The sequence below is a fragment of the Salvelinus namaycush genome, chromosome 4, assembly GCF_016432855.1.
Source record: "Salvelinus namaycush isolate Seneca chromosome 4, SaNama_1.0, whole genome shotgun sequence".
In the NCBI taxonomy this organism is placed as follows: Eukaryota; Metazoa; Chordata; class Actinopteri; order Salmoniformes; family Salmonidae; genus Salvelinus; species Salvelinus namaycush.
The window spans coordinates 28098746-28117175 of NC_052310.1; the positions used below are offsets into that span (position 1 = coordinate 28098746).

Sequence of the window (18430 nt, forward strand, 5' to 3'; positions counted from 1 at the left end):
GCCCCTTCTGGTGTGTTGTCCGCCGCCAGAAGGAGCAGGCGGACCGCCATCACAGTGAGGCTCCCGTGTTCCATCCTGGAGATCACATCTAGCTGAGCCCCCGGTTTGTGGGACACTTCAAGGTCCTCCGGAGGGTCAACGAGGTAGAATATCGATTGCAACACCCCATTAACTACCGGATCTCACCCTCTTTTCATGTTTCCCTTCTCAGCCGGTGGTTCCTGGTCCCCTGGCTGGTGCCCCCCCAACACCCCTCCGCCTCCCCTGGACATCGATGGGACCCCCGGCTATGCCGTCCGGTCTAGAGGTCGACCGATTAATCGGGGCCGATTTCAAGTTTTCATAACAATCGGAAATCGGTATTTTTGGGCACCGATTTGCAGATTTTTTTTTTTTTATGTATTTTTTTTTTTACACCTTTATTTAATCTTTATTTAACTAGGCAAGTCAGTTAACTTCTTCTGGCTGCAGGGGCAGTATTGAGTAGCTCTGATAAAAGGTGCCCATTTCAAATGGCCTCGGACTCAATTCTTGCTCGTACAATATGCATATTATTATTACTATTGGATAGAAAACACTCTCTAGTTTCTAAAACCGTTTGAAATATATCTGTGAGTAAAACAGAACTCATTTGGCACAAACTTCCTGACCAGGAAGTGGAAAGTCTGAAAACTATGCTCTGTTCTAGGTCCTGCCTATAAATGGGAATGATACGTATTAGTATACATGCACGTCATACACCTTCCCCTAGATGTCAAGAGGCAGTGAGAGAAGAAATGGAGTGTTTATCTTGGTCTGAGGTGGAATAAATCCTCTTGGAATGACGTGTCACCCATTTCCTGTTTTCTGGAAAGCGCGAGGAGGGACCTGGAATTGCCTTCTGAAAAGCTGTCGTTATAGGCGACTACTATCTCCGGCTTTGATTTTATTTGATACATGTGACAATATCATCGTAAAGTATGTTTTTTCAATATAGTTTTATTAGATTATTGAAATTTATTCGGGACGTTAGGCGTGTTGCGTTGTGTGCCTTTGTTCAGGAAGGAGAGCTTCGCGCCACTTGGCTAGTGCGCTTGCTAATTCAAGAGGGAAAAAGGACGTTCTAAATCCAAACAACGATTGTTCTTGACAAAGGACCTCTTGTACAACATTCTGATGGAAGCTCATCAAAAGTAGGACCCATTTTATGATGCTATTTCATATATCTGTCGAACTGTGTACTATTAGTTTTGCGCCCAGGTTTTGGGCACTCGCTCGCCATAACGTAAGCCTTATGTCGTAATGAAGTTATTTTTTAGAATTCTAACACTGCGATTGCATTAAGAACTAGTGTATCTATCATTTCCTATACAACATGTATTTTTTAGTAATGTTTATAGATAGTTATTTGGTCAGAATATGTGAGAGTCAGAAAAATATCCGGACGTTCTGGGAAAAAGATGCTACCTTAGCACAATGTGTAACCACTGATTTCAGCTCTAAATATGCACATTTTCGAACAAAACATAGATTTATTGTATAACATGTTATAAGACTGTCATCTGATGAAGTTGTTTCTTGGTTAGTTTGGTTGATTCTTGGTTAGTTAGGTTGGCTTTGTGCATGCTACCTGTGCTGTGAAAAATGTCTGTCCTTTTTTGTATTTGGTGGTGAGCTAACATAAATATACGTGGTGTTTTCGCTGTAAAACATTTTAAAAATCGGACATGTTGGCTGGATTCACAAGATGTTTATCTTTCAAATGCTGTATTGGACTTGTTAATGTGTGAAAGTTAAATATTTAAAAAATATATATTTTGAATTTCGCGCCCTGCACTTGAGCTGGCTGTTGTCATAAGTGTACCGACGTCGGGCTTGCAGCCAGAAGAAGTTAAGAACACATTCTTATTTTCAATGACGGCCTAGGAACGAGGCAGAACGACAGATTTTTAACCTTGTCAGCTCGGGGGATCCAATCTTGCAACCTTACAGTTAACTAGTCCAATGCTCTAACACTGATTACATTGCACTCCACGAGGAGCCTGCCTGTGCAGCGAATGCAGTAAGCTAAGGTAAATTGCTAGCTAGCATTAAACTTATCTTATAAAAAACAATCAATCACTGACTGTCATTGCTCCAATATGTACTTAACCATAAACATCAATGCCTTTCTTAAAATCAATACACAAGTATATATTTTTAAACCTGCATATTTAGCTAAAAGAAATCCAGGTTAGCAGGCAATATTAACCAGGTGAAATTGTGTCATTTCTCTTGCGTTCATTGCACGCAGTCAGGGTATATGCAACAGTTTGGGCCGCCTGGCTCTTTGCGAACTAATTTGCCAGAATTTTACGTAATTATGACAACATTGAAGGTTGTGCAATGTAACAGGAATATTTAGACTCATGGATGCCACCCGTTAGATAAAATACGGAACGGAATAAACGTTTTGTTTTCGAGGTAATAGTTTCCGGATTAGTCAAAGGTATATGGTTTAGAGAGAAATAGTCGACGCGTTATAATTCCTGTAATAACTTGCGGCTGAATTTGAAAGGGGTTCCTTCGTTATTTTACCGTTCATGTCTTCCATTGAGAATGTCTTGATCTACTTCAAATAAGGTCTGTGTTTCGTGCAGGCTTAAACCGCCTCGACGTTTTGATACCCGTGTAAATCTCACTAGGATAAGGTAACGTTTGTCAACATATTTTCATAAATCCACTCTACAAAAAAAATGATCTTCGCTTATATTTAGCCAATATTGATCAGAGTTACCTTGTCCTATGGATATCTACACAGTTATAAAATTGGCAAGGTGGTGTAAGCCTACACGAAACACAGACCTTATTTTAAGTGAATCTAAAAATATCCTATGGAATAAATGAAGGAACCGCTTTTCAGATTTTGCTAGAAGGTGTCATGGGAATTATGACTCGCACTTTGGTCGTCAATTCTTACCATGCCCATTATTAAAATAGGATTTCCTGCATATAGAAATGACAGTTTTTGTTTTCAACATTCATCACAGGTAACTTAAACTCGATTTTTATTCAAACAGTTGAGAGTATTTGTCTCCTAAGCAGACTCTTCAGTATCATTGTCACTTCAGAGCTGTGTGTATGTGTGTGTATTTATGTATTATATTAAGTTAAAATAAAAGTGTTCATTGTTCATTCAGTATTGTTGCAGTTGTCATTATTACAAAAATGTGTGTGTGTGTATGATATATATATAAAACTTTTTTTTATTTTTATAAATCGGCCGATTAATCGGTATTGGCTTTAGGTGTCCTCCAATAATCGGTATTGGTATCGGCGTTGAAAAATCATAAATTGGTCGACCTCTAGTCCGGTCCCTCCTGGACTCGCGATGTCGTGGGGGTTGGCTCCAGTACCTGGTGGACTGGGAGGGGTACGGCCCTGAGGAGGGCTGTTGGGTCCCGGCGGCCAACATCCTGGACCCCAAAACCGTATTCTTACGTGCCAAATGGTCCACATAATATACTGGGTATACGTACAATTGAATTGTCAATTGTTAGAATTTAGTCACTTAGGAAAAAAACTGACTAAATGACCATATTAACATTTACATTTGAGTAATTTAGCAGATGCTCTTATCCAACACCTATACTTTCAAGGAAGCTAGGCCAATTTGGACAACAGCCCATGCCTATGGTCCATTAGGACACCGAATTGTCATTATCGTTAATGATCCTCATGATCCTTAACGACAGATAAATGGATGTTAAATAACCAGTATGTTCTGTCATTTCCTACACAGGGAATCACATTTTCTCAGAAATGAGGTTTCTGAACCCTGCACCTAAAATGACACTACATAAACAAATAGCTACCTCATGTCACTGTAGATAGTCTGTCAGGCACCATATTCTTACTAAAGAGAGGAGAGCACTTTCCATTTCAAAATTGGTTGAGTATTTGTGTATATGTAAAAGTGGAGCTATTTTCACTATAGCGCCTACAAGTAGTATGTGAACGTAGTCCCCCACACACGATAAGGCACCTCACTTGACAAGAGCGTAATGTGGGTGGTTTATGAGCATGGCTGTGTAGTTAGTGGCTATAGCTCCATGTCACCCTCGTTCTCTCCTCTCACCGTATTTCCGTGTGTGTGTGTGTGTGTGTGTGTGTGTGGTAGGGACAATCTAAACCGTCCTACAAGTCCTACAACCCACCAGGAAGCGATGTTCTCGAATGACACACAGCTGCTTGGCCCACTGGCCCAGCCACTTCTTCCTCCAGAGGAAGGCGCAGATGCGCACGTCCTTCATCAGCTCGATGGACGCCTCGGTGGACGGCCACTGGTGCTGCGCCGACAATGACGACTTCCCCTTGGTCACTTCCTCCTCATCGTAGGACTCATAGGAGCTGCTCACTGCCTCGCCGTCATCTGGGAGACACAGGGAAGGGGGTCAGAGGTGAGGTTAGGACAAGGAGGAAGTGGAAGACGATGAGGAGGATGAATTAATGACATTCCAATTGGAAATGCGTGTGTGATGACTTTTCGTTGTCCTGTTAAGTAGGCAATTAGTTCGCACACGGCGGTGAGGACTGCACACTCATCATAGAAAGGTATGAAAACATGCACAGTTGACCCCTCGCCCCCCAAGCATGCACACACACACTCGCACACTGATAGGAGATAGGCAGGTATCCCATGTGATCACAGCATAGACCACATTGTCTGAGCTCTTTACTTGTGTCGATGCTCCCGAGAGGAGACCAAAACAACCCAAATCTACAGGGAGAGGGATAAAGGAGAGAACGAGGAGGGGAGAAGAGGACAAGAGTGAGGAAAATAAGACAGGGTTGCACTATCCCAATGCTATACAGTATAAAGGAAACTTTGAAAAGACAAGAGCAACTCATATATAAGTACTTATATATATATAGATATATATAAGTAAATGTATTTCTTTTCTTGTATTATATATTTTATAGACCTGAAAAGCTTGGTTGCATACACTATCAGAATTAATAGGCTAGCAAACAGAAGCTAAGCTCGGTGAGACTTTTTTTTTCATGGCCACATTAATACGTATAGTCAATAAATAACCTTTTAACCTACCTCTATGAAAAGATGAGTGCGAATAACCGCTCACAAACCAGCATGTTTAGTGTCGAACAGTGTTTCACGAAGCGTAGCATTTACCAGTAGTATAAATTGTCATGTTGGAAACATAGCTTGCTAATTCTGACGTGTGGGTGAGCAGATGATTTTATATGGAACCACCAGTGCATTTCCTGCGACGTGAGATGTGGCTACTGTTAAAGTAGTGTCGTTTTAAGTTGTGGTCAAACCAAACACACAGCCTTCTAAAGAACAAAGGAGACTTGACCTGAATGACAGGGTTAACTTTCAAAGCTGGGTTACACTTTTGTAACTTTTTAAAATGTAACCTTCATTTAACCAGTGCATCTCGTTGAGATAAATAATCTGTTTGTCAAGAGAGACTAAAAAGTAATCTCCACAGTATAGTTACGGTAACACTGTAAAAAAAAACACACCATTCAAAGCATAAAGTAATCTTCCGCTGACTGCCGGTGTGGGTGCAGGCTTTTGTTTGAATTAAACATGCTAATTGTCCACTTAAATGACCCACAACTGTGCTGTCTCTGTCCTACTGTCAACACACTAAAACTCCTTTCTGTGAAGCTGGATGACCAGCATGGTCTAGCTGGTCATGTTGGTAGACCAGTATGGTCTAGTTGGTCATGCTGATCTGACCAGCATGGTCTAGCTGGTTATACTGGCAGACCAGCCTTTGTTGTGTTTTCGCTGGTGACAAGCTTTCATGTGATTTCACTGGTGTCCAGCCTTCGTTGTGTTTTCGCTGGTGACCAGCCATTGCTGTGTTTTTGACACTGGTGACCAGCATAAGCTAAAGCAAAACCAGCATCAAGTCACATGCTGGTTTGCAAAGTGATGTTTAATTCCTATAGGAATCGAGGCTGAATGGATTTCCACAATCTGCATTCAGAATGACTGCCAGGGTTATAATGAATGAATGAGACTACCTAAACTAACTTCTTCTTCTTCTCTGGTATTATGGCAGTCCACAAACAAATGTAAAAGGTGCATGCCGCCACCTACTGTATAGGTAGTGAACGAGAAAAATAATCTTTTTTTTAAATCATTTTGTTGTGTTACAGCATTTTCCCATCTACACATAATACCCCATAATGACAAAGTGAATCAGGTTTTTAGAAATTTTTGCAAATGTTTTGAAAATGAAATACATAAACATCTATTTTACAGAATTATTCAGACCCCTGAACCAATACGTTAAAATCATGTTAGAACCACAAGTCTTTGCCTCCTGAGTGGCGCAGTGGTCTAAGGCACTGCATCGCAGTGCCACTAGAGATCCTGGTTTGAGTCCAGGCTCTGCCGGCCGCGACCGGGAGACCCATTGGGCGGCACACAATTGGCCCAGCGTCGTCCTCGTTAGGTGAGGGTTTGGCCGGCAGGGATGTTCTGGTCCCATCGCACTCTACCAACTCCTGTGGCGGGCTGGGGGTAAAAGGTGTTTAGGTCTTATGTGGCTCAGTTGGTAGAGTATGGTGCGTGCAACGCCAGGGTTGTGGGTTTGATTCCCACGGGGGACCAGTATGGGGGGAAAATGTATGCACTCAATACTGTAAGTTGCTCTGGATAAGAGTGTCTGCCAAATGACCCCCCAAAATTGGAGTACAATAAAGATTGCATAATCTGTGGATCTGTTGGGGTGGTATGCAAATAGATGTGGGGCGATAGGTTACCTTGGCCTTCTTGGGCACAGGAAAATGGGGGTCTGCTTGAAACAAGTTTGTATTATAGACTGGGTAAGGGAAAGGTTGAAAATGTCAGTAAAGACTCTGGTCAGCGCATGCTTTGAGTATGCGTCTTGTCCGGAGGCGAATATTTGCATTATATCTTTACTTACATCGGCTACAGAGAGCGAGATCAAACAGTCGTCTGGAACAGCTGGTGCTCTCATACATGGTTCAGTGTCGCTCGTCTGGTAAGCTTGCGTCGCTGGGCAGCTCACAGCTGGTTTTTCCTTTGTAATCCGTGAAAGTTTGCAAAGCCTGACACATTCCTCTAGCGTCAGAGCCGGCGCAGTAGGATTCAATCTTAGTCCTGTATTAACGCTTTGCCTGTTTGATGGCTCGTCGGAGGTCGTAGCGGGATTTCTCATAAGGGTCCAGATTAGTGTTCCACTCCTTGAATAGCGGCAGATCTAGATGTTGCCTGTAATCCATGGGTTCTGGTTGGGGTATGTGTAACAGTATAGCTTCCGTCCCTCTCCTCGCCCCTACCTGGGCTCAAATCAGGGACCCTCTGCACACAACAACAGCCACCCTCGAAGCATCGTTTACCCATCGTTCCACAAAAGCCAAGGGGAACAACTACTTCAAGGTCTCAGAGCGAGTGAGGTCACCGATTGAAACGCTATTATCGCGCACCCCGCTAACCATTTCACATCGGTTACATATTTTTTATTTTTTTATTTAATAAAATATATTTTTCTCCCCTTTTCTCCCCAATTTTCGTGGAATCCAATCTCTAGTAATTACTATCTTGTCTCATCGCTACAACTCCCGTACGGGCTCGGGAGAGACGAAGGTCGAAAGCCACGCGTCCTCCGAAGCACAACCCAACCAAGCCGCACTGCTTCTTAACACAGCGCACCTCCAACCCGGAAGCCAGCCGCACCAATGTGTCGGAGGAAACACCGTGCACCTGGCCCCCTTTGTTAGCGCGCACTGCGCCCGGCCCGCCACAAGAGTCACTGGAGCGCGATGAGACAAGGATATCCCTACCGGCCAAACCCTCCCTAACCCGGACGACGCTAGGCCAATTGTGCGTCGCCCCACGGACCTCCCGGTCGCGGCCGGCTGCGACAGAGCCTGGGCGCGAACCCAGAGACTCTGGTGGCGCAGCTAGCACTGCGATGCGGTGCCCTAGACCACTGCGCCACCCGGGAGGCCCCCTCATTCACCCTCCTTTTGACCTCCTCCTTTTCCGCAGCAACCAGTGATCTGGATCAACAGCATCAATGTAACAGTATAGCTTCCGTCCCTCTCCTTGCCTCGATCCAGGGACCCTCTGCACGCATCGACAACAGTCACCCTCGAAACATCGTTACCCATCGCTCCACAAAAGCCGCATTCCTTGCAGAGCAAGGGGAACAACTACTTCAAGGTCTTAGAGCGAGTGACGTCACCAATTGAAACGCTATTAGCGCGCATCCCGCTAACTAGCTAGCCATTTCACATCGGTTACATATGTACGTACAGTATGTACCGGTCACTGTGGGGACGACGAGGTCAGCACGTATTAATGAAGCCGTGACTTATGTGGTAAACTCCTCAATGTTATCGGATGAATCCCGGGAATATATTCCAATCTGTGCTAGCGAAACAGTCCGGACAACTTCCATATTGAGCACGTCACTGGAACTTCCTGTTTGAGTTTTTGCTTGTAAGCAGGAAGATAGAGTTATGGTCTGATTTGACAAAGGGAGGGTGAGGGAAGGCCCTGTGTGTGGAGTAAAGGTGATCTAGAGTTGTGTCGCCTCTAGTTTGGTAAAAACTAATTTCAGTTTCCCAGTAAAATCAGGGACAGGGCAGGAACTCACCGTTCATGGCTGAATCATAGGGCTGGGCCTCCTCGTAATATCCCTCCTGAAGCTCCAAGCAGGCCGGGGCCGAGGGGTGGGGGAAGGGCTCTCTCCCATCAAAAACCTGCGAGAGAAGGAAAGGAGGAGGCAGAGAGACAGAAGGATAGGAGGAGAGAGAGAGAGAGAGAGAGGTTTCTTCTATTTTCTCTTGTACTCGATCTCAGGGTTTCCCAAACTCGGTCCTTGGGTGCGCGTTTTGTTTTTTGCGCCAGCACTAGACAGCAGATTCAAATCATCAAAGATTGATGATGAGTTGGTTATTTGAGTCAGCTGTGTGTGTGTGTGTGTGTGTGGGGGGGTCGGAAACCCTGTTCTTCCGGAAACCCTGCTCTATCTTACACAATTGAATTACACACACACACACACACACACACACACACACACACACACACACACACACACACACACACACACACACACACACACACACACACACACACACACACACACACACACACACACGCACACACACACACCTCCATGAAACATCTTTCAAATCTGGGGGTTCCCCTGATTGGTGATTGGTCAAAGCACCTGTCTCTCGACTGGGCTCTCCTTTCTGAGTAAAAGGGGGGAATTCCAATCCTCCTCTGACCTTAGCCTCTGCCTGGACTAGGATGGGAATTCCACATGTGTTTGCCTTGGGGTGGTAACACAGCACACCGCACAGGCTGGGCTACCTAGCTTGCCCAAATCAATCAAGCATTTCACCTCTCTCCCCTCAGGTCCAGTCATCTACAATTCACACTGTTACAACATCCCCTCAGGCCAGCGGTCTGCTGAGTTTCTACACAACGTCTACTGCTTGAAGCATTTACTGCCTGGCCAGACTTCTCACTACACGAGGACGGATATAAATTAAGAGTTAAGCACTTTTACTACTTCTCAAGAAGACATTCCCATCTTCCGTCAAAACCACATTGTTTGAAAGGTCCTAAACAGTCATTCTGATTCCCATTTAAAATAGCCTTTTGAGTCACTATGAAATGCCCCAAATTTGAGAAACATGTATTTCTCTCTCACGGCTAACGACCAGGAAGATTGAAAAGACAGGTTGAGTGGGTATATTCATGCGCTCTCCTTAACTGACAGCTTTTTAAAACGCCTATTTCTGGAAACGTGAATGTAGTGAGCAGTGTTGCAGTCAAATAATCTCAAACTAATGTGGTGATACACAAAGCAACTCAAACATTGAAATTGCATAAATGATGTAATTTATTTTATAGATATTCCATTTGGCATGTCTCTTGTGATGTGATTCGCAGCAGCACTGACAGATGTCTTGACAGACAGTTTTTAACGACCCTTCCCGCCCCTTTCGTTCTATGCTGGCTGAAGACCAAGATAGCCAGTAACTAGCTAACACCAGACACAGATGAAAGAGGAAACATATAAGTGTCTTTGCCATAGATGAATAGTGTAAACTTTGAATTATATTTGCTGAGAGCCTACAGTCAAATGTTGACACCAGTAGAGTAGCTTTCTAGCTATATAAACCACGCCCCTCTGCAAACACACTTTCTGCAATGTTGGTTAGAAGGCAGGACTAATTTAAATTAGGTAAGGGAATATCATGTTACCATTGGCGTACTAAAATTTGTGTTAGGGTGTCCCATTAATAATCCCATTAATAATCCTGCCTCCTGAATCCAAGTGTTTGACATGTGGGAGAGGACCAGTAAACTTTATGATCCAACTTTATGAATGTGAAAACAGTAATTTTTCATACATTGGTCATCATACTTTGATCTGATTTAGAGCTGACCCCATTTAGTCAACTGGTCGAATGTTACTCGATAGGCTGTTGGACGACCGAGATTTCTTTAGTCGAGCAGTAGCAAAAAAAAAAGATTATATATATATATATATATATATATATATACACACAGTATATATCATGGTGTACAAAATACCTGTCTGAGTGGACTGATTCATTGTGGAGGCCTCGGGCATGGCATAGTCCATCAGTTTAAGACATGTGCTTCTGAAATTGTATATGGTTATATTACATAAGAACAATGGTGCAACACTAATAAAAAATAATATTATTTTATAACAAATGCGCTTTCTCTCTCATTGGAAAGCTAGCAGTCGCTGTTCACAGTTCTGAAACACATCAGTGCGCTGTTGAATTGGCGCCTTTTCCTAGACCATGTTTATATGTGCATAATAGCAAAGATCAAATCAAATCAAATGTATTCATATAGCCCTTCGTACATCAGCTAATATCTCGAAGTGCTGTACAGAAACCCAGCCTGAAACCCCAAACAGCAAGCAATGCAGGTGTAGAAGCACGGTGGCTAGGAAAAACTCCCTAGAAATGACAAAACCTAGGAAGAAACCTAGACAGGAACCAGGCTATGAAGGGTGACCAGTCCTCTTCTGGCTGTGCCGGGTGGAGATTATAACAGAACATGGCCAAGATGTTCAAATGTTCATAAATGACCAGCATGGTCAAAGAATAATAATCACAGTATTTATCGAGGGTGTAGCAATTCAGCACCTCAGGAGTAAATGTCAGTTGGCTTTTCATAGCTGATCATTAAGAGTATCTCTACCGCTCCTGCGGTAACCAAGTTAACCAGCATATTGGTGTTGAGAACAATGCCGCGGAGGCAGCAGCAAAATGAGGAGAGGAGAAAACAGCCGTTGCCTCATTGTCTAAGAGGAGAGAGCAAACCGGAACTTAAGTAGGTCTATAATCAACAGCCTAACTCTTAAATGTGCCTGGCTTAATAAACCATCAATATATCTACAGAAATAGGACAGATCCTGCTTCTGTTGCCTGTTTGAGTGTATGTTTAATAGCCTACTGATTCTGTGAGCACCAAGCCTCACGTAAACAATTGAAAAAATGTTGCTGTTTTTAATCTTTGCTTTGCTGTAATAAAGCCTTTACACTTTTTTTTGTTAGAACAGCCTCCCTGGTATTATTTATAATTTATGTAGTGTTTACACTGTTCCAAATTGTCTGAAAAATTATATTTGTAATAATAACAACGTTCTTTTTTTCTTGATGCCCTACTTATTGTTATTATTATTATTATAATAATAAATAATGTTCTTATCATTAGTAGGCTTAGTATAGCAGCCTTTTATAACCACCATCGAGCTGTAGGCCTAGAAGCACATCCTGTTTAGTCTTAATACCGTAATTTACTCAGGCCTGTAATTCAATACTTCTATAGGCTACTGTATCAATCAATAATTCATTTGTTCATGTCATCACACAGCATACAAGTCATTCGTCATTTGAAATTAAATGAAGCATTTTAGTTTTAAAATAAAATAAAGCGAGCCTTGAATAATTAGCTTAAACGGGGAAAAAAAAATGAATGTGACTGTTTTTAGTTTTTGCTGTAATAAAGGCTTGACAAAAAAAAGTTACAACAGACTCTCTGGTATGCTTATACTTATTTAGTGTTGTTTACATTGTTCCAAACGGTCAGAAACATTATATTGCAATCTATACAGCACCTGTTTGGCACACATAATATGCACGCAGCCCTTGCTCCACATTTATTCCACACATCTGTCTTTCCTTTTACCTCCTGAGCAACCTATAAATATTCCTGTTTTTAGTTTATTTGTCACGTCCTCTACATCCATTTTGCTGTCACATGCGTTACGGTGTTCAGAGTTTGTGATAACCAATTTATTAATGTGATGGCAATATGCTATAGGCACGACCTGCCCGCTCATTATGCAGGATTAAAATGGACACTTTTTACATCATGCAGGTTTCTCTGATCAAATAGTCTAACCTAAATGGCGCTCAATCAAATAAAAAATTAGCTGTCATGTTAACAAACAACATAACCTAAAAACAGGACGAGTGGCGCAGTGGGCAAGGGCACTGCATCTCAGTGTAAGAGGCGTCACTACAGTCCCTAGTTCAAATCCAGGCTGTATCACATCCAGCCTTGATTGGGAGTCCCATAGGGAGGCGCACAATTGGCCCAGCGTCATCCGGGTTTGGCCGGGGTAGGCCATCATTGTAAATAAGAACTTGTTCTTAACTGACTTGCCCACTTAAATCGTTTTTATTTTTTTTATTGACAACTGTTGTCCAGGAATTTCACCCCATTGTCATGATTAGTGATTCAAGTTTGTATCTGTAAGTTTTTTTGAAAAGCTGATCATAGCGAAAAAGAAAATACTTCTGCATTTCCCGCTGTGTAAACACATTGCAAATACGCCCGCGATAACTCCTGCTGATAACCAATGCTGGCATTGTTGGTTAAGGGCTCATAAGTAAGCATAAGTAAGTTGTATTCGGCGCATGTGACAAATAAAATATGATTTGATAAAGTTGGGTAGCTGATATTCAGAGCTTAAATAGCCAAATCGATTAGACACAGGAATCAGGACTAATAAAGGCAATGCAATGGCCTGATTTACAAACAGTAGGCTTACCGCATAGATGGACATTCATAAAATTATATTCAGTAAGCACGGACTGACACCAACGCCTTTTGGATGTCTTTTCTTGGTGCCGTTCCGGACTTGATTTCCACATCCACAGACATTGGATTTTGGTCCGATCCGGACCAAATCTGAACCAATCATAGACTTCTATGTTTGGTTCAGATTTGGAGGGGTCCAGACCGGCTTGGATTTCAACGTCCACGGACATACATTTTTGGTCCGGTCCGGATTAAATCTGAACCAATCATAGACATTTGTTTGGACTGGAACAGCCTTGATTTGGTCCAAACATAGACATCTATAAATGACTCATTTTCAACTCTCATACAGAACCAAAAATAAGCCTGATTTCAACATCTGGTTATAGGTCAGGCCCTATTGTGCCCTAGCTGGACAGGATTAGTTTTACTGAAGGAGATATGGTAATGTGATTATGTGCCAGTTGGGCCAGTAACCGAAAGGTTGCTAGATCGAATCCCCGAGCTGACAAGGTAAAATATGCCGTTCTGCCCCTGAACAAGGCACTTAACCCACTGTTCGTAGGCCATCATTGCAAATAAGAATTTGTTCTTAACTGACTTGCCTAGTTAAATAAAGGTTAAATAAAAATAAATAAATGTGCATGAGCACAAAACACCACGTCTGTAATTTTACATCTCTATGTTTTGAGAGAAATGTCTGAGTATGACAGCTGTTGCTCGCGGTTTGTGCAACAAAACAATAACTGATTCGATAAATTGAACGTGCTGCGCATAAGCTACAGTTGAAGTCGGAAGTTTACATACACTTAGGTTGGAGTCAGTAAAACTCGTTATTCAACCACTCCACACATTTCTTGTTAACAAACTATAGTTTTGGCAAGTCGTTTAGGACATCTACTTTGTGCCTGACACAAATCATTTTTCCAATAATTGTTTACAGGCAGATTAATTCACTGTATCACAATTCCAGTGGGTCAGAAGTTTACATACACTAAGTTGACTTTGCCTTTAAACAGCTTGGAAAATTCATGGCTTTAGAAGCTTCTGATAGGCTAATTGACATCATTTGAGTAAATTGGAGGTGTACCTGTGGATGTATTTCAAGGCCTACCTTCAAACTCAGTGTCTCTTTGCTTGACATCATGGGAAAATTAAAAGAAATCAGCCAAGAACTCTGAAAAAAAATTGTAGACCTCCGCAAGTCTGGTTCATCCTTGGGAGCAATTTCCAAATGAATGAAGGTACCACGTTCATCTGTACAAACAATAGTACGCAAGTATAAACACCATGGGACCACGCAGCCGTCATACTGCTCAGGAAGGAGCCGCGTTCTGTCTCCTAGAGATTAATGTACTTTGGTGTGAAAAGTGCAAATCAATCCCAGAACAACAGCAAAGGACCTTGTGAAGATGCTGGAGAAAACAGGTACAAAAATAGCTATATCTACAGTAAAAAGAGTTCTATACCAAGATAACCATAAGCAGCATACCACCCTGTATACCACTGCTGGCTTGCTTCTGAAGCTAAGCAGGGTTGGTCCTGGTCAGTCCCTGGATGGGAGACCAGATGCTGCTGGAAGTGGTGTTGGAGGGCCAGTAGGAGGCACTCTTTCCTCTGGTTTAAAAAAATATCCCAATGCCCCAGGGCAGTGATTGGGGACACTGCCCTGTGTAGGGTGCTGTCTTTCGGATGGGATGTTAAACGGGTGTCCTGACTCTCTGAGGTCATTAAAGATCCCATGGCACTTATCGTAAGAGTAGGGGTGTTAACCCCGGTGTCCTGGCTAAATTCCCAATCTGGCCCTCACACCATCATGGTCACCTAATTATCCCCAGTTTGTAATTGGCTCATTCATCCCCCTCCTCTCCCCTATAACAATTCCCGAGGTCGTAGCTGTACATGAGAACGTGTTCTCAGTCAACATACCTGGTAAAATAATGGATAAATAAAATGTAAAATGTTTAAATGAAACCTGAAATGCTGCTCAGCAAGGAAGAAGCCACTGCTCCAAAACCGGCATAAAAAAAGCCAGACTACGGTTTGCAACTGCACATGGGGACAAAGATTGTACTTTTTGGAGAAATGTTAGCGGGTCTGATGAAACAAAAATAGAAATGTTGGCCATAATGACCATCGTTATGTTTGGAGGAAAAAGGGGGAGGCTTGCAAGCCTAAAGAACACCATCCCAACCGCGAAGCACGGGGGTGGCAGCATGATGTTGTGGGGGTATTTTGCTGCAGAAGGGACCGGTGCACTTCACAAAATAGATAGCTTCATGAGGGAAGAAAATTATGTGGATATATTGAAGCAACATCTCAAGACATCAGTCAGGAAGTTAAAGCTTGGTCGCAAATGGGTCTTCCAAAGGAAAATGGGTCTTCCAAAGGAATGGGCCAAAATTCACCCAACTTATTGTGGGAAGCTTGTGGAAGGCTACCAGAAACGTTTGACTGAAGTTAAACAATTTAAAGGCAACACTACCAAATACTAATTGAGTGTATGTAAACTTCTGACCCACTGGGAATGTGATGAAAGAAATAAAAGCTGAAATAAATCCTTCTCTCTACTATTATTCTGACATTTTACATTCTCAAAATAAAGTAGTGATCCTAACTGACCTAAGACAGGGAATTTTTACTCTGATTAAATGTCAGGAATTGTGAAAAACTGAGTTTGAATGTATTTGGCTAAGGTGTATGTAAACTTCCAACTTCAACTCATGCATAGTACCTTGCAAAAGTATTCACCGGCTTGGCGTTGTTCCAATTTTGTTGCATTACAACCTGTAATTTAAATGTATTTTTATTTGGATTTCATGTAATGGACATACACAAAATAGTCCAAACTGGTGAAGTGAAATGAAAAAAATTACTTGTTTCAGAAAATTCAAAAAGATGTACAACGGAAAAGTGGTATGTGCATATGTATTAACCCCCTTTGCAATGAAGCCACTAAATAAGATCTGGTGCAACCAATTACCTTCAGAAGTCACATAATTAGTTAGATTGCACGCAGTTCAACTTTATTTAAGTATCACATGATCTGTTACATGATCTCAGTATATAAATATATATAGCTGTTCTGAAAAGGCCCCAGAGTCTGCAACACCGCTAAGCAAGGAGCACCACCATGCACGCGGCTCTATGAATACCAAGGAGCTCTCCAAACAAGTCAGGGACAGTTGTGGAGAAGTACAGATCAGGGTTGGACTATAAAAAAATATCAGAAACTTTGAACATCCCACGGAGCACCATTAAATCCATTATTAAAAATTGGAAAGAATATGGCACCAAAATAAACCTGCCAAGAGAGGGCTGCCCACCAAAACCCACGGACCAGGCAAGGAGGGCATTAATAATCAGAGAGGCAACAAAGAGACCAAAGGTAATCCTGAAGCAGCTGCAAAGCTCCATAGCGGAGATTGGAGTTTCTGTCCATAGGACCACTTTAAGCCGTACACTCCACAGAGCTGGGCTTTACGGAAGAGTGGGTAGAAAAAAGCCATTGCTTAAAGAAAAAAATAAGCAAACGCGTTTGGTGTCCGCCAAAAGGCATGTGGGAGACTCCCCAAACAAATGGAAGAAGGTACTCTGGTTAGATGAGACTAAAATGTAGCTTTTTGGCCATCAAGGAAAACGCTATCTCTGGCGCAAACCCAACAGCTCTCATCACCCTGAGAATACCATCCCGACAGTGAAGCATGGTGGTGGCAGCATCATGCTGTGGGGATGTTATTCATCGGCAGGGACTGGGAAACTGGTCAGAATTGAAGGAATGATGGATGGCGCTAAATATAGGGAAATTATTGAGGGAAACCCGTTTCAGTCTTCCAGAGATTTGAGACTAGGACAGAGGTTCACCTTCCAGCAAGACAATGACCATAAGCATACTGCTAAAGCAACACTCGACGGGTTTAAGGGGAAACATTTAAATGTCTTGGAATGGCCTAGTTAAAGCCCAGACCTCAATAAAATTGAGTATCTGTGGTATGGCTTAAAGATTACTTTACACCAGCGGAACCCATCCAACTTGAAGGAGCTGGAGCAGTTTTGTCTTGAAGAATGGGCAAAAATCCCAGTGGCTAGATGTGCCAAGCTTATAGAGACATACCCCAAGAGACTTGCAGCTGTAATCGCTGCAAAAGGTGGCTTTACACAGTATTGAGTTTGGGGGGGTGAATAGTTATGCACACTCAAGTTTTCAGTTTTTTTGGTCATATTTCTTGTTTGTTTCACAATAAAAAATATTTTGCATCTTCAAAGTGGTAGGCATGTTGTGTAAATCAAATGACAAAAAATATATATATTTTAATTCCAGGTTATAAGGCAACAAAATAGGAAAAATGCCAAGGAGGGTGAATACTTTTGCAAGCCACTGTGTATATATATATATATATTAGTGTAGACATCAAAACTATGACATACACATATGGAATCATGTAGTAACTAAAAAAGTGCTAAACAAATCAAAATATATTTTATATTTGAGATTCATCAATGTAGCCACCCTTTGCCTTGATGACAGCTTTGCACACTCTTGGCATTCTCTCAACCAGCTTCATGGGGAATACTTTTCCAAAGGTCTTGAAAGAGTTTCCACATATGCTGAGCACTTGTTGGCTGCTTTTCCCTTCACTCTGCGGTCCAAGTCATCCCAAACCATCTCAACTGGGTTGAGGTTGGGTGATTGTGGAGGCCAGGTCATCTGATGCAGTACTCCATCAATCACCTTCTTGGTCAAATAGTCCTTACACAGCCTGGAGGTGTGTTTTGCGTTATTGACCTTTTGAAAAATGAATGATAGTCCCACTAAGCGCCAAACCAGATGGGATGACGTATCACTGCAGAATGCTGAGGTAGCCATGCTGGTTAAGTGTGCCTTGAATTCTAAATACATCACTGACAGTATCACCAGCAAAGCACCCCCACACCAGCACACCTCCTCCTCCATGCTTCACGGTGGGAACCACACATGCGGAGATCTACTCTGCGTCTCACAAAGACAGGGCGGTTGGAACCAAAAATCTCTAAATTGGACACATCAGACAAAATTACAGATTTCCATTTGTCTAAAGTCTATTGCTTGTGTTTCTTGGCCCAAGCAAGTATCTTCTTATTATTGGTGTCTTTTAGTAGTGGTTTCTTTGCAGCAATTCAACCATGAAGGCTTGATTCATGCAGTGAATTGAGATGTCTGTTACTTGAACTCTGAAGCATTTCTTTGGGCTGCAATCTGAGGTGCAGTAAATTTATGAACGTATCTTCTGCAGCAGAGATAACTCTGGGTCTTCCTTTCCTGTGGCGGTCCTCATGAGAGCCAGTTTCATCATCCATCATATGCTTGATGGTTTTTGC

General features: G+C 42.3%; 1 protein-coding gene across 2 annotated transcripts in view; it reads right to left on the bottom strand.

Moving 5' to 3' along the window:
- Positions 1-18430, bottom strand: part of afap1l2 (actin filament associated protein 1-like 2) — a 162098-nt gene that overhangs the window by 59369 nt on the left and 84299 nt on the right. For both annotated transcript variants that reach the window (XR_005476798.1, XM_038991642.1), the window contains exons 5-6: positions 8625-8730; positions 4176-4390 (exon numbers count right to left, since the gene is read on the bottom strand). Coding sequence is in view for 1 of the 2 variants with exons in the window: in XM_038991642.1 (XP_038847570.1) it covers positions 4176-4390; positions 8625-8730 (321 nt within the window). In the remaining variant the exon portion in view is untranslated. The remainder of the gene's footprint in view (positions 1-4175; positions 4391-8624; positions 8731-18430) is intronic.